We start from the raw sequence: 24,705 nt of genomic DNA on the forward strand, positions 1-24,705 counted from the left end.
TTATTACCTCATTTTGTGTTCAATTTAGCTGGTTGGCTGAAGTTCAGAGAATCTCTCTCGTTTCCCCCCCCCCCCCCCCCCATTCACTACCCCAAATAAATCATTTTGTATTTATTAATAAACCAGTTTACAATTTGTTTTGTGTGAAAAAAACATAATATATATATCTGCGTACATTGTTAACCCAATGCTTCATTCAACCAAAATGAGACAATTTTGTTTTTTAATATTTATTCATGTTTACCGAATGTTGTAAAGTTTACATCAGCTTTTTAACATCACACTACCATTCCTATAATGTTTGATATTTTATTCTTTTGACGAATCATAACTGTACAGTACTGTATTTAATTAAATAAAATTTAATCAATTTTTTTTTTCAAAATTGCCACACATATAAATTATATATTTATGATAGTCATCTTGTCAGAAGTACTATAACCTCTCAAAGTATTTTTATTTTCTTCTATTTTGCAGACAACACACTTCTCATCATTAACCTATATTGACAATATCTCAATTGTGTTTATTTTTTTATCGCTTTAATTACCAAATTCAATCATTAAATCAATTAATTAGTCTAGCATATCAAGATGGTTATACACATTGCATATTGATTAGACAAGTAATTGGTGTTTCTTTTTAAAAAGGTGGTTACAATTTCTCAGATTGGAAATTTATTTTGGTCAGCGATTCACAGAAAAACAAAAGGATACACACAGCTGTGAAAATGAATATTTATTTGAAATATTTTACACAAATATTTACAAAATGAAGCGGTTTATCAAATTAATGTCAAGTACAACTTGAAAGTGTAATACCATTTTTTACAGTTTATTTATCCATGAAATATATATGCAACAGAGGTCCACATAAAATTGATAAAGAACTAAAATAATGTGTGCAGTACATCATGCATGTGATTCCAGAAAAGATTAAAGTTGAGATACAAGGTTCTTTTCATTGTAATACCAGCTAATATCATATTATTGACCACTTGCCAAACTAACATAATGACCTTTCATTATATTCTACATCATTAGGTAACCATCAATATTGCTTAAGAAAACTGATTGGTATAATAAATACAATGTAGTCTACTACAGTCTCGTAGTATTGATTAGTTCACTTGAACTACAAAATAAATAAACATACAAAAGGTCACCAATGTGACCTAGTTATTTGGCTTCTTGCAGCCAAAAAGTACAAGCATTGGTCATGTGACTAAAAGTACTTTTACTTGTCCAGTTCTACTTCTCCTCGTCACAGTATGCTATACTTAATATCCAGACAATAATGTTTTTATTATTTAATATTTGTGTAACTTGTATATCTTTAAATATATATTTTTTAAATACTTTCATGTATACAGTTACATTAATTACATTCTATAAGTGCAGTATTTAATAATAAAATTGTTTCATAATAAATTTATTAAATGTTTTTTATTTAAAGAATTTTTTTCTGTATATTATATCATTCAAATATAATTCTGTTTTCAAAAGTATGCTTGATAAATTTTAATGCCGTACCCTTTTCACCTTCAATATCATTTCGGAAATTCATACTAAAACAGAAAAATTATTCTCGGAGAGTTAGCCATCAGATGACACGCGCGGATAATTAACGAGATCAAAAGCAAGTCATTTGGAAATGAGACAAATCCTATATCAAGTCCGGGTAATATTGGGGGAGTGTCGTTAACACATTGCCGCTAAGCTCATGGAAACTTGTTGGAGTCCCTGTAGAGGTTATCTTCCTATCTAATGGTAATTGCTTTGAGGTCTTTCACAAAGCTAAGCCAAAGCTTTGATGTATAAACTATCAATAAGTCGCCTATTTTTTATTTAGAAAAAAATAACTGATGACTTTCTGTCGGGTTTTTTTTTTGATCGGAATATTATATAAGATGACAGAATATAAGGATTTACTGTAATTGTATTCTATTCAATACAATATATTTAGTAATATATTTAATAGTGGCATTTTTTGTAATGAAAAAACATAGAGAGCATAATTTAGAATTGTTAACTTAACATTCTCTTCTCTCTCCTTCCTCTTCTTTCTTCTTCTTTCCCCTTCTTCTTTCTTCCCTTTCCTCTTTATCTACTTTTCCTCTCTACTTTTCCTCTTCTTTTCCATTCTCTTTTATCTCCTTCCTTTAATCTTCTCTTCTTCTTCTATCTCCTTCCTTTTCTCAATCATTTTTCTTCTCTCCTTTTTCCCTTTTCTTCTCTTTCCTTTCTCTTCTTCTTTCTCTTCCTCTTCTCTGCTTTTCCCCTTCCCTTCTTTCTCCTTCCACTTCTCTTCCTTCCTCTTCTTTTCTTCTCTTCTCTCCTTTTCTTCTCTTTTCTCACCTCCTTTTTCTCTCCCTTTTTCTTCCTCTTCTCTCTCCTTCCTTCCTTCCTTCCTTCCTCTTCTCTTCTTTTCCCTCTTTTCCTCTTTTCTATCTCTTCTCACCTTTTCACTATCTCTATTTCTTCTTCTCACCTCTTCTCCTCTTTTTCCTCTTCTTTGTGCATGCTGTCTAGCCACTTTGAACCATGTTGTGATAATGAGGTGGATTGGTTCACTTAAACATTTAACTTTAAGTAGATTTTTCAAATAAAAAATATTTAGATTACCATGTAAAGTTTAAAAATAAGGGTTCTTTATGACAAGTGTAGAATTTGAAGCATTTGGTATGACTGCAGGTTATAAAGGTGCTAATAATAGTAACTAAAGCATATGTTTGTTGTCATTAAATAATGAGATAATGTACGATGTAATTTGTCATTAACTACGTTCACATTCAGAGTTAACTATGATCAACGCTGTGTGTTATTCATTATCCATATTCATGTGAACCAGACCATACTTGAACCAGTATTGATCATGATCAATGTACTCATGACACATCATATGAACATGTGACTGTGTTTATCTTGATCAATATACTTGTGATGTTTTGTGTGATGCTGATCATGATCAATCAATGCTCTTTAGTGTGAACTTGAGAAAGTGTTGATCATGACATTTCATGTGAACAATTGATTGAATTTATCTTGATCAATATACTCATGATGTTTGTGTGAACATGCCGCTATGCTGATCATGATCAATATACTTGTGGTCTTGTGCAAATACCCTACTCTTTAATACTACTGCCATCTGACAATTTTATTTAAATATTAATTTGTTGAATTGTACCAATCACTGTTCACATTGTATCCATTCACCTGAATTATCTGAATACACTATATAATACATTAAAGTGTATTTATATGGTCGTGAAAAGATTTTCTTTATTCTACAATGTTGGATTATTATTGTTAATGTTATTATATAATATATAAAAGTTATTTGTTGTGTTATAGTCAATGTTTTGGCAGTACAGTATGTGTAAATGTCATAAGGTGACTAAGTTGAAAAGTCGTAAAATTTTACTGCTAGTCACCTTTAGGAATCAACATCATTAAATTTAGTGGGTCCCAAGTTGTGAATGTCATTAGATTCACTTGAAATACTAAGGCAAATGAAATACAAGTCTTTGTTGACAACAAAATGTGATGTGCCCATATATGGACTAGATGATGTCATATCAGTACCATATTTGGGCATATCACTACCATATTTGGGCACATCACACTTTTTTTGTCAAACTAGTTTGATAGTTTAGACAGAGCTTAAGATATGTTACTTTGATAATTGTGTGTTAATCTGTTTACGGAGAGTAGACTCACCCACATCTGCAATGCATTGTCATGATTTTAAGCCTGCACCCCGAATTGGGTGGGGAGGGGGTTGAAAAGTTCTCTTTCCACAAAAGAGACAAAAATTGTTTTTTAACTTGTTTGAACCATTCACCAAGATTATTAAATACAAAAAAATTGTTAAACTTTTCAAAAGTCTCATTGTCCAAAACTAGTTAATTGTTTATATTATTATATTGATGCTCATCAGCGTCTAAATTGGATTGAAATTTGATCAAATCTGATATGAAAATATTATAAAAATGATTTAGAATTTGCATATCGATATTGGTCAGCAGGATAGTTTACATTTTAATGCATGCTTGACCATATCAGATTCATAAAATAATGATACTTCATAATTATAATGGTTTTAAATGAATGTATGATACTTCAAACAAAGAAATGTGAGATACTCAGTCAAGCCAAGGCCATGATTACAAACGCCAAAATTCACAATGGACTGCGCAGTAAAAATGATTTTTTTTATTATGATGGATTCACTAATATAATAAACGCAACAAAAGTAAATTGTAAAGACTAGACAGAAAAGATTCATAAATATATAGCTTATTATTCTAAAAAAAATTTAGACTTTCAGTTTAAAATGTTGTTTTAACAAACGTTTGTGTCTGTCTGTATCTTGGACTGGTTAGTTCTGTCCAGTTTGTACAGTGTTACACATTTGAATGTTTTTTAAACTATTACTAATAAATGACAAAAATATATTAAATGTTGTTATAGCCACTGGCTACCCATTAGAATTTAAAGGGGTCTTATAAGTTGGGAATTATATTTTTAAATAGTTTGAAAAGTATTTTTATAATGACACATACTGAGTCACTTGAGGATTTTTTTCGTTTAGTAGAACCCCATTTAAGAGTATGCTCAAAGTGTCCATAGGGATGTCACCTGAATAGAAGTGTTCTAAAGACAAACTTCTGGACATCTAAAATATACAAGATATTGAAAAGAAAAAAAAAGAATATTTGTTCATTTCATAATAGCCAATAACTGGTATTATAAATCAAAGTAATACAGGTGACATTTCCAGGTCAATTGTTGATGTTATGTGTCCAACATTACCAACAGGTGCTACTGTATCATCAAAGTCTAGTGGTTGCCATAACAACTTGAGGAGTAGACTAATGACAATATTTGTTATAGATTGGAAAGAAATTATATATATTATTGTATTTTGTTTATAATTATAATTGTAAAAACCCTCAATTAAGATGGAGACTATGTAGAATGTTAATTGTCGAGCCCTTTCAGTCTCTGCTTGGTTGATAGCCAGAAATTAAATATTTAGATAATTACTTGTATTATATTGTTTGCCGAACCACCTAATGACCACCTAATGACCACCTATGCTATATAATGTTATATATTATGACATATTGCCAAAGTCATCACCATACACATAAACTTCATAGCATATACATGCAATTTCCACGCATATGTTTTGACTTTGGATTTGCGCAGATCACATCTAGTATAGTTTAATATATTGAAAAGTTATGAAAACAATGTATTTTGCTATTAAAAGGAAATGTAAATAACAAAGAAAATGTAGTTGAACTGTAGCTTTGTTTAAACAAAAAAAATTTGTAATTTATGTAAATGAAAAGCATTCAATCACAATACCTCATTTATAAAATGGAAATCAATTCCAACAAAATTGAAATTAGATATGAAATGTGCTAACAAGTATTTGTTTGTTTGGCCTACTTGCCTAGAACAACTCAAACACATCAAATGCTCATAAGACTCTTAAGGATTTTATTTGTAGATGATCAACACTGGTCGGGTTTGGACTTAGCGTATCAAATCTTTAACCATCCTCCGTAATCTCTCTGAAATTGTTTTTACATCAAATAGTGATTTAGCTGAGGAATTACGATAGGTTTGTGATATATATCGAGGTCAGTGAACTCCAAAGCGTTGACCAGAAGTTTTTTTTTCTCCTCTTGTTTAACCGTTCTGAGGTTAAATCATCGGTTAATTTGTAATTTGTGTGCATGTTTTATAGATTTCTACATAGGAATCTAAAGAAAGATATTATTTTATAATTCAACTGTAGGGTATTTTTTTTGTATCTATTTCATTAGCAATTACTTTTATGCGTAGTTCACACACTTAACAATTTATCAACATGATCATTGAATCTTTAAGTGATATGTAAGTAAAGTTCAACTTTAATGTATGCCATTTTTATTGATGTAGAGATGAATGCACATCATTTAATGCTGATGTTTTAACATTAAATTAAACTTAAAATATTTTTTATGTTGGAATGTAATGCAAAATATATAAATGGTAAATTCCAAATAGTTTTTAGATACAATGGTAAATAATGGTGAGATCGGTGTTGACCTTGAATCAACTAACTTTTTATCTTGAACGCTTGATCACTTTTTGAGCACATTGAATTTTGGATAACTTTAAAATACATGAAAAATATTTTTTTTATTTATAAATTTGTGCTTCCAACAACAAACCTTAAGCTCTGTCTACACAATCAAACTAGTTTGACAAAAACTACCATATTTGGGCATATCACTACCATATTTGGGCATATCACTACCATATTTGGGCATATCACTACCATAAACAGGCACTAGATGATGTCACTATCAAATGTACCTAGGTTGCACAGTGTTGCTATAAAATGCATAACCTGTTTTATACATTCTTTCTATGATTAAAATATAGAATACATGTGCATCTTCTAGTTCTTTAAAACACCTTTGACACTTCTATAGAAATTGAATTTGAAATATGATATACAAAAATATGAAAATTGTATGACAGAAAGGTCATGTTCGGTTTTAAATATAGTTAACTTTTGAATTAAACTTTTGTTACAAATTTGATTCTAATCCAACTTTATATTATTATACTACTGTATATATAGTATGTATGTAGTTTAAATATTAAAAATTCTATATCTCACTGTAGTATATTATATCACTTGACATGGCATGACTTGACAAAGACAAGATAATATATAAAGAAATTAAACATGAATAAAAAGTATACTTATATGATTTGTATTTGGTTGTTTACAATCTTTTTAATAACTGTTATTGCGAATACTTTTAGAAAGAACAGTCTTGATCATCTTTACAAACAGTCGTACATACGTGTCGCCATACCTACTTCAGGCATTTTCATTACGTTTCATATGATATGCAATGAAATGTGAAGTACAGAGTAATCGTATTAATGTTAAAAAGAGCAGAATCGTAAAAAGAACTGCTGATGTTGCAAAGAATAAGATTATTTTTAAAATTATATCTACTGTCTGAATGAAAAATAAAATTCAAATAAAGAAGACCTAAAGTGACATTTCCAGTAGGCAATATTCAGCTTTTCAATTTTCTGATCAAAATGTTATTAAAATAATCAAATTCAGTAACTAGCGCATATTTTTCCTTCACATGCTTTTAGCAGATATATAACTTTCATAGATAAATTTAATTACAAGTTGACGTTAGGACATACCTCTGGATTAATAATCAATTGATTTATACTTGCTTGATGCTTCAAAGTTACTATTAAAGGATCATCATTTAACTTTGAAATTTTATTAATTTAACTATTTACAATTACCTTTAATTTACCGTAAATCTTATAGACTAAAGAGAACTTCTCTCATTTGTCCCTCATGCTAAACTATTCTTCTCTATTATAATGGTAAAACATGAGATGCTGGCCAATTCTCACTTTAAACATTATTGATCAACCATTGATCAACAACTTCATTGAAGTATTAAAGAGGAGGAATCTTTAAATTTTCAGTTTTTACAATAATTTTGTCGTCGTCGTTTTTTAGATCGATATTTTATTTTGTAATGAAAGCTTGATAAACAGTATGTGTTCTTGTATGAGGATGTAAACAAAAATAACACAAAATTCAAAATCAGTATCAAAATAATTTACAAAATAACAAACATAACTAAACTAAAAATAATTAAGAACATAAATTTAATAGCGAAATTCATCGTCGAATATTCCCAGTCCCCCGACTTCTTCTATGGCCTATGTTAACTGTGTGGTTCTTTGATGAACTTTCATAAACAATGTATTAATCCTTTGAGCTCAGTTTTAATGTCCCTTTAAGTCCCCACCTTTCACGTTTACGGACAAAGTTGAGATGTTCTCCTTCACCATGTGCAATATAGCCTCCTTCACGCAATGAATCCTATTTGAGTGGCGTAATCATGAGGAAACGACGAAAACAAGCAAGTAAATAGATCTGTAGAAGGATTTATCGAGGGCTTTTGGGGTGCTGCTCGAACACAAGATTAGCGTTATTAATAACAAGAAGTGTGAGGCTACGAACGTTAAGTGTAGAAAACCATGTCATTTTGTCAACGAGTCACTCTTCAGTAGATTTTCTTAATCTATTTGAGTAGCTATATTTCCCCTAGTTGCCATTTTACTTACGCCAACAAAGTTTTGTTGTTATAAACTAAAACCAACACATCAACATAGAAGAATTCTTTTAAAATATAATACATTTAATAATATGATATAATGTTTCAAGTATAAAATAAAACCCCTTAGGCTATATTCACACACAACTTTTGTAAATCCATTTTCAATGAAATCCAAGTATTATCATCCCATAATTTCCTCTAAATGTTGGACCCATTCCCCTGAGAATATAATAATAATATATGATACATTTAATGAGTAAAAAATAATATTTTTAGAATTTTTTCCTAACTTGATTCATCTTTTTTACCGGGATAATTTTTCCCAAAATTCTACCTCGCCTGTCTCCTCTCCACATACAACTTTAACTATCATAAACTTCATATAAAATTAATCAGTAGTATATTTCTCTTTAATGCCCTTTTTTTCTGCTGGTAACAGAAATGATATTTGGTAAAATTTTGATAGCATTATAATTTACATAAAAAAATAATACTGTAAGTAGGTCAGATCATTGAACTTTTAAGTGAGTCCTGAATTTCTTTTTAATTTATTTTTTTAAACTTCTATTGAATTAATATGGTTATTAATCATAACAGGTGATCTCGTTTAATATTGTATTGTAACACTGTTATATGTTGTTTTTTAGTAAAAATTGATTTTGCCATTATTTTAGCTTTGATGAGCGTTTGCACTATTTCTCGTAAATGACCTCAAATGTACTATTATCATTGTTATTTTTAATTTTATCTTTTTTTTAATCATTTTTGATATTGTTTATGTGAACAGTCTTGAAATATTAACCCAATATGTTTCGTTAGAAAACTTGTAAAGAGGATATAGGCCTGTTTTGTTATTTGTCAATAGTGTTGGGACTTTTATTTCATATATTGAAGTATATTCATTCATTAAAACCTTGCTCACACTGGATAATTTGATGAAATTAACCGAGTGGTCCAAAAAATTGACCAAAAATTACAACCCGAATGCTGTTTACATTCTCTCAGTGTTAAATTAACCAAATGCCATGGTTTTCCAACCACTGCCTGCTCACTGAATGCCAGTATCAAATCTTGATAAAAGAAGGGTAAAACTACACGTGCAAGTAATCTAAATGTGAAAAATAGTCAAAAGTTACCAATATGAGGCAACTACGTTGCATATTTACAAGATGTATTGTCCCCCAAAAACATGAAAAATGCTTTAAATTACATTTTTTTCAGGTAAATAATTTTTTTTTAGATCCAGTTTTTGGTCAAAGTGAATAACTATTATGCTACATTAAAATGGCATATAAAAAAAATTGGAAAAAAAAAAATTTTTTTGAGGGGACGATATATCTTTAACTATAGTTTCTATTTGTATTTTCATTAAATTATTAATTTGTTCATGTTACAGGTTCTGGATCTGTATACTCTTTCGGGGGTGGCATGAGTGGCCAGCTAGGTCATGGAAGGGATATACATTATTTACAAAATCCGCGTCTAATTCATCCGGATTTATTTGATGGATTACGTATATCACTAATTCGATGCGGGGAACAATATTCTGCTGCCCTCACTGGTAAGTAGTAAATTAAATATTATTGATTGGATACGATAGATCTATTTTTTTTGTTTTATCTATTGAAGAAATATGTGCACTGTAAGACAATACTTTAGGCCTCCCATCAAATTTGCTATTTTTGTTATGGTCATTTAATGTGTAAATGCCGACTAACCAATAAAAACGATTTTTTAAACTATCACGTCTTTTCTTTTATTTTATTTTATTTAATAAATATGGTAATCAAATTAATTATAAATAATCACAATAATTGAGAGAAAAGTCATCCAAAAACATTCAATCCCGGACTTGAATCTTAAGATTTATTTTTATTTGGCCATATTTTATTTGGGTGTTTTATTTCAGATGGTGGTCAATTGTACATGTGGGGAAAAAACAGTCAAGTTATCCCATTGAGTGATGATTCCGAGACTTGCTTTTACCAGCCTAGGAGAATCGACATTGCTGAAAAACGTTTGAGACTATTAGCCTGTGGTTCATGGCACGCTATTGCAGTCACAGGAATACCAGGTGATTGTTGATATGTCACTGATTGCTGTCCATACTTATTCACCATGACAACTTCTAACAATGACTCACATGTTTGACGTGATCTTCCATTTTCTTTATTAACAAGTTTCATTTTTCAAACTAAAAGTTACGTTGTATTACTCTATTGACTCAAATATAAACCCATACAGTAAGCCCTGTTTACACTATCAAACTAGTTTGACAAAAAAATGTGATGTGGCCAAATATGGTAGTGGTATGCTTATGTCCATATATAGGCACATCACATTTTTTTTCACATAAAGTTTGATAGTGTGGATAGAGCTTTACTGAGGTGGGATTATAACTGAGTCAGTACCACCACCACTAATACGAAACATTTCTTTTTGTTCATTATGTAACACGATTATCATTTTAATTATTAATCATTAAGTTAAAACTTTTATTAGATTTGCCGAGATATAATTCAACCATATTAATATTCGTCTGAATAAAGTGTTTTTATTTAATAATATAAATACACTATTAAAGATAAAATTTTATTTTACCTTTTCAAATATTTCTAATATTTTGATTTTTGTTCATTATTGATAAAAATTGCTTGTTAGGTAACATTAACAGTAAATTCTTTGAAAGAAACATTTCAAATTTACTCAATATGTTGTATTATAATTAATTAAAAGACTTTGAATCATTAAATTATTTGCATGATAATTTGAATATTAAATATATTCAAATCGCCTGTACACTAATTTACTTTAAAATCATTGTTTTGAATCATTAGATAAGTTGCATATCAATTTGCATATTAAATATATTCAATTTACCTATTCACTTTAGTAATTTGCATACTAATTTGAATATGCACTTAAAATACTGTAATGTATAATGTGTACACAAATTATTTTTTTGATATTCTGTAAAACCTAATCTTCTTTATTGACTGCAAACCTTTCATAAAGAACATTTAAAATCAACAGTTTATTTTTAAGTCTAAATTTGTATCTATAACCTAGAAATAAAAATATGACGCAATTAAAGTGGATAAAGAAGTTTACATTTTGAGGGCAAGTAAAGCCTGTAGGTACATATTGAGGTGACATTCAGAAGCTAAATTACTTAAGCTTTTTTTGAATTATACTGATATAGAATTTATAGTGGTATTCTTTTATTTGATGCGATTTATTGCTTCAAGCTCTGTCTCACTAGCAAACGAGTTTGACAAAAAAAATTTATGTGCCCAAATATAGTAGTGATATGACATCATCATGTCCATATATGGGTACATCTCATTTGTTTGTCACATAAAGTTTGATAGTGGAGACAGAGCAAGAATATAATCTTGTTTGCTATGTTTTGGCCGAAATGTCAATATTTTCTAAACTTCTTATTGATAAATGTCAACACAAGAATTATAAAAAAAAATGAACAATGTGACAATTTTAATTGTATCTATATGATAAAAGTGAGATTTTGTTTGTTATACATTGGGGTTATCAAAATTGTAGTACTAGAAAGGTATCTTTTCTGAATATTATAAGGAAGATATTGTTGACATTGATTTAAATTATCACCTCTTTTTTCGACAAAAAACGTCAAACCTTTTCTCAGTTTTCTGTCAAAATTATCTGATATTAATGCAAGTTTGTTGGTAATTATTACGATAATAAAATTAATAAGTCATATAAAAATCTTACCATTAACGTTAAAATCTAGGCAGACTATTATGACCATGAATTTTGGCCTTACAAATTTTTAATAATTCACATATTCTTGACGACTTCTTTACCTCGTTAAACTTTAACGAGCTTAATATTTTAGTATCCTAAAAAAATTGTTTATGGTCACGTCTATAACTTTTTTATGAAATATCGTCTAAATTATTATAATCCGTCCCAAGGTTAGATTTATTAAAAAATTTATTGTAAACAAATTGGTTTCAACTTATGTTTTTTGTAACAATACTGGTCAAGCCGACGTACAAATTAAGTAGAAACATGTACGTTGCGAGTTTTGTTAAATGTCTGAGTAATCTAGCGATGATTTAGGCATTCAGCCAATTAAAGATAGCAATTCTGGGCTATACCATTTCCGAACACGGCACTTAAAAAGTTCGCACGGTGGGTATTTTCATATCCCATGCGATATCACTAACATGCGGTGTAACCTACAGGTCAAGTCTGTAAATTTCACGATAAATGTCACATTAGTATTATATTACTACTATTTATTCAAAATAAAAAGTTCTTTTTCATTCTATTTTTTTTTAATATAGCTGAAAGTATTCAAATTATATATTATAATTTTTAAGATGAATTATATATTTTAATATGCTTCCTCTTTTTTAAACAGGAAAATAAAAAAGGACTTTCAATTAATTAATAATTTATGCTATAATTAATTGTTTCATTAAACTAATTTAAAATTATCATACATTAATTAATTAATTAATTAGTTAAGTAGCATGAAGTTATTAAGAATTCTTGTGTACATAAATGAAATCGTTTATAAATGTGATTAAGTATTTCAAGTAAATAAAAGTAATTATCTTCTGAAATTTTGAGAAAATAATCAAAAAGTACATATCTTTCTGGTTTTAGTTTATAACTTAATAAATAAAAGTTTATCTAACAATATTGATACTATACATTTAAAAAAATTATTTTTTCCATTTTGTAAATAATAATAATAATTATGAATAATAACCATCTTGGTCCTCCTGGTATTTTGAGTCAGACTACACCCTATGGAGTAAGGATTTAGAGGTTATTTAAAGCACTATCGATTGAAATTCTATTCATGTTAATCAACCTTAATACTACAGTATACGACCCAAAAAAAGTGTTCCCCCATTGCTGTCCCCTTAATAGTGGTTGGCTTTAATGTTAAAACATGTAATGCCCCTATTTAGGTGTCCCCTTAATAGAGGTTTCAACATATAATGCCCCTTTCACAATTACGTGTCCCCTTAATAAAGGTGCCTGAATAATAATGTCCCAACTCAATTTTTAGGTGTGAATATTATAATAAATAGGCCAAACGTCATATGGATTTGCCACTGATTCTAACACATAATATATTATATTATATTCATTCATTTTCTGTTTATATTAATGATTTGTTTACACATCTGCTTCATTACTAATTAAAATCTAAAACCTGCATTGAAAATATTTGTCTGTTGTCTTTATTTCTGTTTTTTTATCATTTATTCTAATATACCTCATTTGCATTTCTGAATTACTAATGTTTCACCTGAGTTATTTTCATATAATATAATTATGATGAATGTATACACTTCAGTATTTTTAGTAATCATTCTGTTAGCATTGTATATTATATTAAATATTAATTATGTTTGCATTGTTTGACCATAGATATATAATAATATATATAGATTTCATCTGTCTGTAAATTAAAATTTAAATCACAACGCTGTTAACTAGCTAAGTAAGAGTAATCCTGCTCTACTGACCATAGTATAAACCCATTCAAAGTATTTCCAAAACATTCTCTAAAGCTCTGTCTACACTATCAAACAAGTGTGATGTTCCGAAATATGGTAGTGATATGCCCAAATATGGTAGTGACATGACATCATCATGTCCATATATGGGCACATCACATTTTTTGTCACATAAAGTTTGATAGTATAGACAGAGCTTAAGTAAATATGTGGAAAACCACTATTTTGTCCTCAGTTTTAAGTGCACATCTCCATCATTTAAATTTGAGTTAAAGAACAATGCATATATATTATTAACAATTAATTATTTTGTTATATTTTAAAATAAAATGATATTTACAAGACCCACGTCTAAGGTTGAAAAAAATGCACTCCACTAGAACAATATTTAAACTTTTAAAAGCGATTTTTTTAATAATCTATATTACAAATACCTTTTTTTTTCTGACCACAAGACTTTTGACACGATGGCCTGGCAATGTATTTGTCTGTAATATACGCTATATAACTTTATAGATTAAAAGAGAATGTCTTTATCAGATGTTCTACTTTTAATTCAAAACCAGCCACCCATACATGCACAAAGTTCTCCCCTTACATATAAGTCATAAACAGCTTTATTATTATTCTAAGCCTATTCAATGACCATTTGCAGCGAGGTGAGAGCTTCGTTGTCTATAATGTGTTTGGTAGAGTATTAACACACTTTTCCCTGACCCATACTAAGCATCTCCTTATAATGAGTTTGTCACGATTCCATCCGCCACCCAGAGGTTATTCATCTACGTTATATCTTCATTGTATATGACGTTTTATCTGATAATATAATGCTTTGAAAAATTCTGAATTAATCTTCTTTGGCGATTTAATTTGTGTTTGAAGTATTAGGATTTAGAAACATTTTTTGTTTGTCATTTTACTTGATAAATCTAAACTTGTTAATATGATATAACTTACTGAAAGTTAAAGTCCTACTTCTACAAACCAATACAATTAAATAATCAATACAACGTAGACAGCAGATGGATATTGATTACTGATATATTAATTAATTGAAATGTGATTAATGATTCAATTGAATAATCAATAAAAATGTTATGCTGATAGATATTGATTATTGGTTGATTGATCTATATTGATTGATTTGGAACTCGATTGGTGATAACATTAAATATAGATATTGATTATTGGTTGATTGATCTATATTGATTGATTTCGAACTCGATTGGTGATAACATTAAATAATCAATAGAAAAGAAACTTTCTGTAGGGGGATATTAATTACTAATTGATTGATTGGTTGGAATTGATATATATTAATTGATGAGAACAAAATTGATGATACAAATAAGTAATCAATAAAACATCAATTGTCTGTAATTGTTAATTAATTGGAACTTGCTTGCTAACAATCAATTGATTAAAAACACAGAGTCAACGTATAGATGCTATGTCTAAAAATATGAAATCTGCAACAGCCTTTATTATAACATAATAATATTTATTAAATTACCATAATATTCAGTTACCACAATATATATTTACAATAATTATTTAGTGACCAGAATAATATGATATATAAAAACTACAAAATTTCTTTTTAAATTTCTTATTAGTTTTCACAATTTGTTTATATATTACACTTTTTATTATATAAAATAAAAATTAATTGATTGTTTTAATTAATAAAATTTTTTTTTATACAGTTACAATAAATGTTGGGAAAGATAATGTTCTATATTTCACAATTTTATCTATTTTTATCTGAAGTAAAATGTTACGCTGCCGGCAGTTTAAATGATGTGGAAAGTTGTCGGTTGTATATGACAGGAATAATTTATTAATCTTTGATTACCTTTATAGTTTTAATCATAAAAGCAATCTCCTAGTGATCGTATGACCTAGTCAAATGAACTTTTTAAAATGGTGTTGAAAACCGTGTCACCTTATTCCATGAACTTAAAATGCTGTGACCCTGCTTATGCGGTACTTACGTCGTGGAAGATGGTTAGATTATTGTTACTGTAATCACTAAAATAGATTAGTAAAATAATCATTATGATATTAATATTGTTAAGTGTGCTTTATAGTCATGTACATCCTACAGTATATAGAACCAGCATAGGTGGCAACACTTAAACAGTATATCCCCTGTATTAAGAAACACATGAAAGCGTCCCCCTTTCGTTCATGTTACAGGAATTTGTCCCCTAATAGAGGTGTCCTAAAGAAGAGGAGGAGAAGGCTAATTTTGGAAAAGAAAAAGTTGTATAACAGTTAGTATGTAAGCAACTTGTATGAAGTGTAACACAAAAGCATTGTATGAATGTCAACAAAAAGATGACAGATTGATTAAAAGATTGTTACATTAAGGTTAGATTAGAGAAAATTAATCTGAAAGTTACTCATAGTAAGTGGCTCCCCCTACCAGCACAGCTACATAGTGGTGACATGCTGGTTCAAGTCATGTCTTTGACTTCCATTATAAAATGATGTTTAAATTATCTCTACAAGTTTAGTAGTTAAGTGTATTGCTGTCATTATCAACTTTGACCTAAAAAAGTTATTGAAATCAGTCTGCAATATGGATGTATCATAAAACATGACCTAAACTTTGTGTAAAGGTTATAAAATGATACTGTATTGGACAACATACTCAGATTAGAAAATTGAAGATCAATCAATTAAATCATTTTTAAACATAAAATATACTATCATCTCATTTTTGCTTTGTTTAAGTATTAGAATAATTCAATTCATTAATTGGATAAACTGGATTGTATTGGTTTGTATCTACAATATTCAATCAATGACAAAAGAGTCAATTCTTAATATATTTATACTATTGTTGCCTCTCCACTTTCTCGTTCTTGCTCCTACGAATCATTTTGTTATAACACAGTGATCACTGTATTCACAAACTATTTTGCAATTTATCTTTCAAATGTAGGCCTATGTCATAGAATTTATCAAAATAAAACTTTTTGTGTAGTTTCTAAATCTATCGTATAGTTTCTAACAAGTTTGTACACCCCGAATTCATCCATGTTATCTAGCATAAAACTGTTATTAAAAGAGATTACAATAATTGATATGTGTTGCTGTGAATGACTACCATTAGATTAGGTAGCTACAGACAGTGTTTAAAAACGGACAAATGATACGCCGATGATCATCTTTGACAAGCGGGGTTCTTCAGTTGGATTATCTATTAAGTAGTTGACACGTCGCAACATGCAATTCACTTACAACGTGAGCCAGATTATGGAATTCAAGGTGTTATAGCAGATGACTATTTGTAATTAGAAGAGGTTAAAAGATAGACAGAGTGATAATACCAAGATTAAACGGGATGAAAATGCGAGTTGTGAGATGTATAAGGAGTTTATTCAACGAGAGTGTGTCAGTTTAAGATGCACTTCACCGTGTAAATCAAGAAAAATACTTGTACTTCCGCAAGTAAGGTGATTTTCGAGGATGACTACTTTAGTAATAAGATTTTATTAGCAGAGAATAACATTTGAGTATAAAGATTAAATGGATATATTAGTTTGCAGTAAAAATCCTATGTTAGCTACTTGAGATTGTAATGTCTTGTTAGTTGGTTTAATGTATGACAAGATCAACTATTCCTGATCAGGCGCACCAGTTTTCGTGTTTATATTTCAAAACTATAATAATTACATATACCATATTAATTACAAGCCCCACAACACAAACACAAAATTCAGGTTTGATAATGATAACGTTTAGTATCACTGTTTAAATCAGTTATTCAGCCTGAAAAAGTATCCAAATAAGGACCCATGGTCAGGGAGAAAGAGGTATACATACTGTATAATGTACACGTGCAAGGAAATAAATGCCCATTTGAAAATGTGAAGACTATTTCTTGCACTAAGATGGGTGCAGAAGCTTCACTCTATTGAATTTCTTTTTGTAGTGCCATTATCTATATCTCATATGCCACCTGTTAGAAAGCAAGATAAAGTATTCATACTTATGAATAATAATCTTACCCATAGCTATATGTTGAAATCACCAAAATACAGCTACCGAAATGAACCTTGGATAGGGAATAGTGATGATAGAGCACCATTTATGTACACTAATGTATCAATGATTCAACATTCAGAATTCTATTGTTAATTACAAGACGCAAGGACAAGAAAGAAGTATTTTAATCACCACGCCTTTGCTGGTTCTTGCTTCAGTGCTGCTCTTTTTGCCTGCTGCTTAACGCATTATCTATTTTGTTATGGTTATATAATTTTCATTTTTAGAATGGCAAGGGTGGCCGGAAGAGTTTTCTGATTCAGAGGTTGAGGATATCAGTGATGCAGAGACAACATCATCTTGCGAGGTTGAGAGCACTCAAAGCAGAATGCAGGTAGGCTAAGCATGGAAATCTGATATTAAGGAGGCACGATAAATTTGATTTTAATTATAGTATATTCACGGTTTCACCAATATTTACTTTCAAAGGATGTGTTTAAAAGTATATGGAAATCAAATACAGAATTTTCTTCAGAAATAGGAGCCTAATTATATTTACCATCTTCAATTTCCTTCTTTGGAGCAAACTTTGACAATTTCTTGTTCCATTCCTATAGTACATTCTTATTTCTGGTATCAAACACTATTATATTCTAAGGATTATATTTAAATCAATTTACTATGATTAATTAATATTATTTTGCGCAAAAGAAGCCTAAAATTAAAAAATTCTTTCTTTTTAAAAACAAATAATTAATAAAGTTGTATATATTAATTCTTCTGTTTTATTTATTGTAGGATTTAAAACTGGAAGAGAAATGTGGAAATGAGCTTAGAGGTAACCTAAGTATCGGCAGACAAAAAACTGTTTTGAGCCTTGGGGAATTTTATGCACCCACACCAGCACCTTTTACACCAATAAACAGTACTATCCAACATCATAAAAGTTCTAGTCGGAAGGAGGAACCGTCTAAAGATGTTGAAGAGCCAAATTTCTTTTGCTATGATGATAATTCTTTACAGTTTTGGAACGCGCAAGATGACAACTCCTTCCTTAAAGAACCAAACAGTTTGGACACAACTGGAGATGGCCAAAGAGTTTTTTATGAAGGTATGGACACAAACTTATCTGCAAAGGACCAAAGTAGACAAATTGTCAGTATTGATGAGGGATTGGACACAAGTTCAAGTGGAGACAACAAATGTATCATTCTTGCTAAGCCAGAAGACTTTAAAGCTGATGGAACATCATCTGGAGCAGCTTCTAAGTTAGAGAAAGCTCATCCAAGGCAGTTAAGGAAACCAGATGTTAGATTTAAGGTACCTTCAATGCCACGGTCTAAAACATTTGCAGCATCTAATAGTAAGACAGACATTAAGCACACTCTTAGCAAATCTGGTATTGTAGATTTTAAGCACATGGATAATTTTATAATACCACCTAAAAAACCAGCAAAGAAGACAGCCAGCTATGGAGTTACAAAGGTTCGTTTGCAAGGTAGTCCAGTAGGCGACATCATAAGTACCCATAAGCATCCTGCCATGCACCAGCCTCCCAAGTTAACAAAAGCTCATACCTTCTATGGGCGTTTCAACCTATCGCAGCGTGTACCTTCTAAAAAGAATCCACTAACCTTTGACCCTAAATCACCCCAAAAGTTTAACCCTTATCCAAGACCAAATGAAAACGTAAGAAAGCAACTCTCTCAATCAAGTTCCTCATCAGACCGTTCGCATCAAGCTGCAAGGACTAGTAAAAATGTCATGGCGAGGAAACCACTCAGTTTAAATGGCAGCAGACCTATGTTCTCTTCCGCATCATCTTGGCAATCGCGTACAAAAACAGGATTATGGGAGTCGGTCAGAAAAAAAGAAGACAAACCTTGATAATAAATCTATTTTTAACAAAAATGTATAAATATATATTTAACAATGCAACTCCAAACTGCCCAGTGATAAACTGGAAATTTAGAAAAATTAGTAAAAACAGTGAAAATGAGAAAACGCTGCCCCAACTGGGATTTCAACCCAGAATCTTCTGCTTGATTACAATGTTAAAATATTCCACTTCTACTGCAAACTAAATAGTTAAATTAATTCCTCCTTCATTCCTAGTTATTTGAATTTTTATTTTAGTAGTTTTGGCATTTCTCAATTGTGTTTGCCCTTTTACATATTTTCACCATACTGTCTATTTCCATTGCATGTTGCTGTATTACTATAATAATCTCCATTCACCCTTCCGTATTTTAATGATTATCGTGAAGGTAGCTACAGTAACATATTCCAAAACCTATCATTTGAGTTTGACCCTCAACCATCACGACAATGTCATTTAATGTTGGTGAATGTCAGTAACAGACACTTTATAAACTTTATAAAATGAATGCCGCTGCTGCTAATACTTGTTAAACCCTTACATTCACAGCTTTGGGTTAAAGTCCTTGTGACTGACAGCTAATCCTGGTTTGGTTATTGAATATGTTGTTTATGACTTGCCCCTGACTCATGAAATGTAATAACTTCCACTGCATTTCCTTTTTATTTTGTATTGCAACAGCATTTTTGTTAAATAATTTTCCATTTCAATGAAATTTAAAGACTGTATTTTAAATCGTTTTGCTAGTTGTAGCAGGCATAATTGTGGTGGTGGTTATCATGATGTTGCCTGTTGTTTATAGATTCTGATGCCATTTTTTAGTTATTTTTATGTAGATTAGAATGATAGAGGCAAAATAGATTGTTAATATATGAATTGCATATTTATGACATAATAAGAGGATTTAATTGTGATGTTATTTTTAGCTTTGACTGTGATATTCAATTATTTATCCAATACTAATTTTTGATCACAAATAGCCAGATAAGTGCAATCTATTTTAAAACCTTTATAATTTTACAGTACTAGTAGTTTGATAATGACATCATAAAAATTATTTATATAATTTAATTCCAAATTAAAACATGTCTTAATTTCTGATTAAATTCCATTTTGTCCCTTTTGACCATGAAAGATTTTATCATAACATAAAGTTTACGCGCATCGTTTTCACCAATCTTTTGACGCGCGCGTAAGGTTTTGTCTTTGTGATGTCACAGACAATTAATTTGCATAATGTATAGACATTATTATCAGAATAACTATACCTATGGCCATTCACTTACCTCAGTGTATTTACATTCCAACCTTGTCTTTCAAGTCTTCATAGTTTGTGTGTTTTGGTACCTTAACTGCAATAGAAAAACGCCGCGCGGCTCATAAAACTGTTGCAAGTTTCAGGCGTGTTCAAATTTGTAAAATGAAGTTATCTAAAAAGGTGTATTTCAGACGTGGCTATGATATATTTATATCTGCCGCGGCTACAGAGCACTTATTCGATATCATAATTTGATAGTATGTTGTGCTTTTAACATGCCGAAGTATAGTAGGCCTAATATGTGTTTTGATATGATTGTTTGATTGTGTGTATAATTGGTTGTTGCTTCTTTTGATTTTGTCTAAAGATAGTATAATTGTTTTATACATGTATAGGTGTTATACAGTAGAACCCATATTAGGTGGCACATTTGGGACCAAACAATCCTTTTAGTAGGGGTAGGGGACATAAATTGTTTTACGGGAAAGTTTCCCCTCAATAGGGCTGCTGTCCTCTGAAAAAAGGTGTGCAAAAGGAGGGTTTATACTGTATTTAACTAGGCTTACTACGCCTACTTTTTGTGTTTTTAACGTACATAAACAGCTCTACAATACTATTTATATTTTTTTAAAGTTAGGCCTACATTTTGTATCTTAAACTAAAGTAGTGATCAGCATATGCCGTTTTAAAAATGCCGATAAATTGCCGTGACTCTCGAATAGGTTTATTCCCAGCATGCCAACGGTTTTCTCAATCTAATCATGATATCAATAAACTAACATTTTGAATCTAAAAGTATGAATTGGTATTATTTGATGAAAAGACGAAATAAATTAAATGAAAATACTGTATAGTTTTTAAAGCTTTGTTCTAGAATATAACAGTCCACCCCATATATATACCAATACTAGATATTATACCATTTAATATCTGAAAACAAGTCATTCCATTAATAAAAAGACGTTTTAAAATTCTGTCTTTAAATAGCAGACAGAAGTTGAATAGATAAGTTGCAAAACTAGAATTGTTTGTTAAATAGCAGGTGTTATGGGTAATATGGTAATTATGACTCCCACACTTTTCAGTAACGTTTGAAGGTATGAAGACAAGCGACCGTAACTTTTTCATTGCATGTAATAATTCTCCATCATTTAATACATTGAATGTATTATATTTAATGCTTTAATTTTTTATACATGAAATCCCGCGTTTAAAAGTAGGTCAGCTGGTTGTACACAAGTTTCTTTGTTGAACCAAAAAGAAAACTAAACTAAATGATATTGGATTGTATAACGACATGATTCCTTTTCTCTACTATCGCTCGATAGATACGATAGAATCGCCTACGGCTTATACTGGACAATACTTTAGATCACCGACGAACAAAATATATATTTTCATGATGAAACTGTCCATCGAGGTGTTGTCTGGCGTTTATATTACTGATTTCACTCCGATTGCATTATCTACAATAGAAAACATTATGGCACGCCATGCAAAAATAATTATGAAATTGCTGATAGAATTTGAAAACTTCAATGATTACTGTACTGTATTAAACAAATCATCTACCTACCTGCGTGTAAAATTTAGGTTAAAAAGATTGTAAGAATGAAATTTTAAGTAATTTGAATTGATTTAATGTAGGCGCTTTCAAACGCATTTTATTCTTCCAAAATAAGATGCTCTTAAATACAATGTAACTATCATAACACTTACGTCTACAGTACTTTTGCTCTCAGCTAGTATATTTAACAGAAGTTGAAGCTGAAATGTTATAATAGTGGCTACAACTTTTGTACGCGCGCGTAAAATTATGTTTTCGTATCATGTATGCCTACATGTATATCTTAATCTTCATTCCAATGTGATAATTACCGCCTTTATTTAAACAGCAAGTAAAGTAATTATGGAAGGCAAACGGCGACATAAATATGTTGATAGCTCAGTGAATGATTCATTTATCTAGGCCTAATTGATCCATATCTGCTGTTTAGGAGTTTGACGTAAAAAAAAAAAAATACAGGAAATGTGAGAATGATAAAATGTAAAATTACTGTTTTTATCATCTGGACATTGCGTTCAGACTATTTTTTGTCGTCATATAATTGAAGGTAAATCGAAATGTCCATTTCCATTTCACGATGACTATGGAGCCTATGAAAGGGTTTATTGAGGCTTAACATCTACATGATGTCTCGCCTGACAACTCGCCACATCATTCTTCACCTGCCACAATCATTAATTTTTCTCACTTGTCCATTGTTGATGACCATGATGGTAGCCTAAAGTAATGATATAAATCAAACGCACTCTCGTTTCTTTTGGGGAGTCGTCAACAACGAATGAGAAACGCGTAATTCGTGCGTGGGGCAGACGTTCTCATTAAGTAAAATTGCGCGTTTTTATGTCGTTCCATTCTCCTTTTAATTCTTAGCAACAGATTAAATAATTATTACCCATTTCCTACCTACTTATCTGTCTTTGTTTTGGTAAAACACAGAATTGGACAATAAACATTTCTTCCATTTTTGCAGACAAAAATATACTAAAACAACTTTTTCTTGCGTGAGCCATGGTGGCTCGTCGTCAGCTGGTATTTCCTTTATTTTATTTTGCCCATTATACTTGTTTTTCGCATCATTAATAATCATTTTATAGCATTTGTTTTGTTCACTTTTTACAGCAGGCATACAAGTAATAGTATCAGTTTATTACTCAAAATTCCACCTATGAATTTTCAAAAAAGTATACCTTATATTAACCATCTTTTTCTCTAGACTATAATGTGTTTTTTTTCCATATTTTTCTGTTATTCTTTCAATCTTTTTATTTGTTTACTCTTTTCTAAATTTGCCGGCGGTTCCAATATTTCTATGAAAAAAAAACACATTATATTATAGTTAATTATTAATACGTAATTATGCAGACTTTATACTGTACTCCCTTTCACAACATATAAACGACATTGTTTCTATATTATAATACAGTTATTGCATGTCATTTCTAAGTTTTCTTGGCTGTGGTAATCAAATCGGGGTGAATGGCTGTAATGATAAAGGATTTGTGTGTTCCAAATTTACGATATATTAGCAGAAGATAAAATAGACGAATGGACAATATATTGATGGACGTATATAAAATACATAAATTTTATGTTATCATTAAGTTCATTCGTTCAATCCAAGTTGACAACATGTTTCCCTCTGAAACCAATGGCCGAAGGAGGTCAGGAGATTGTGCGAAATATATATATTAGAAGTAAGACTCATCTTGTAGGAGATATAACGACTATCTATTAGTTTTATACGACTGAAAATGGCAGAAGCATCAATCCGTATGCCATTCGTTCTGACGTCATAAGAAGAGTAAAAAAGGTAAGTAGAATCATTAGATCTTATACAAAAACTTTCAGAAAGTTTCTTTTCGTAAAGTTAAAATGTGATGCGATGTAGGCCTACGTTAAAATGTGTAGGCCTTTCATATGTGTTGATCTAAAATGGTGCCAGTTTAGTTTCTATGAGCACAACGCAAGCTCCTGCAACATAGTCTCGGGAAACATTTTTACGCGAAATTTACTCGCCGTCAATGCCGTGTTACACCACGAAGCGGCCGGCCCTATTCAGATGAATTTTCGCACTTTACCTTTTCATATAACCGTTGTCATCATTATCGCACTAAAGCGATACAAAGGAAATGTTTATTTCTTGAGAACCGATCCGAGTGATATGGTGGTGCCCCGGGGTGGTGCGTGTTCCATTATGTTTACCGCTTCTTATACGCAGTCAATAAAAACCGATTCTTATCGATAATCAATATGAAACCAGAAAAACAAAAATTCACAACATCAAAGAGTCTATTGTTTGTTTACCGCTTT

At 30.3% G+C, this 24,705-nt stretch overlaps 1 protein-coding gene across 2 annotated transcripts in view; it reads left to right on the forward strand.

Annotated features, from left to right (window-relative positions):
- Positions 1–21,675, forward strand: part of LOC144854296 (uncharacterized) — a 180,476-nt gene extending 158,801 nt beyond the window's left edge. For both annotated transcript variants that reach the window (XM_078712233.1, XM_078712234.1), the window contains 4 exons: positions 9,573–9,737; positions 10,086–10,250; positions 17,979–18,085; positions 18,490–21,675. In XM_078712233.1, coding sequence (XP_078568359.1) covers positions 9,573–9,737; positions 10,086–10,250; positions 17,979–18,085; positions 18,490–19,578 — 1,526 coding nt within the window. In that variant the 3' untranslated portion in view covers positions 19,579–21,675. The remainder of the gene's footprint in view (positions 1–9,572; positions 9,738–10,085; positions 10,251–17,978; positions 18,086–18,489) is intronic.
- The last annotated feature ends 3,030 nt before the right edge of the window (positions 21,676–24,705 follow it).

The sequence above is a fragment of the Antedon bifida genome, chromosome 10, assembly GCF_963402885.1.
Source record: "Antedon bifida chromosome 10, ecAntBifi1.1, whole genome shotgun sequence".
NCBI classification, from domain to species: Eukaryota; Metazoa; Echinodermata; class Crinoidea; order Comatulida; family Antedonidae; genus Antedon; species Antedon bifida.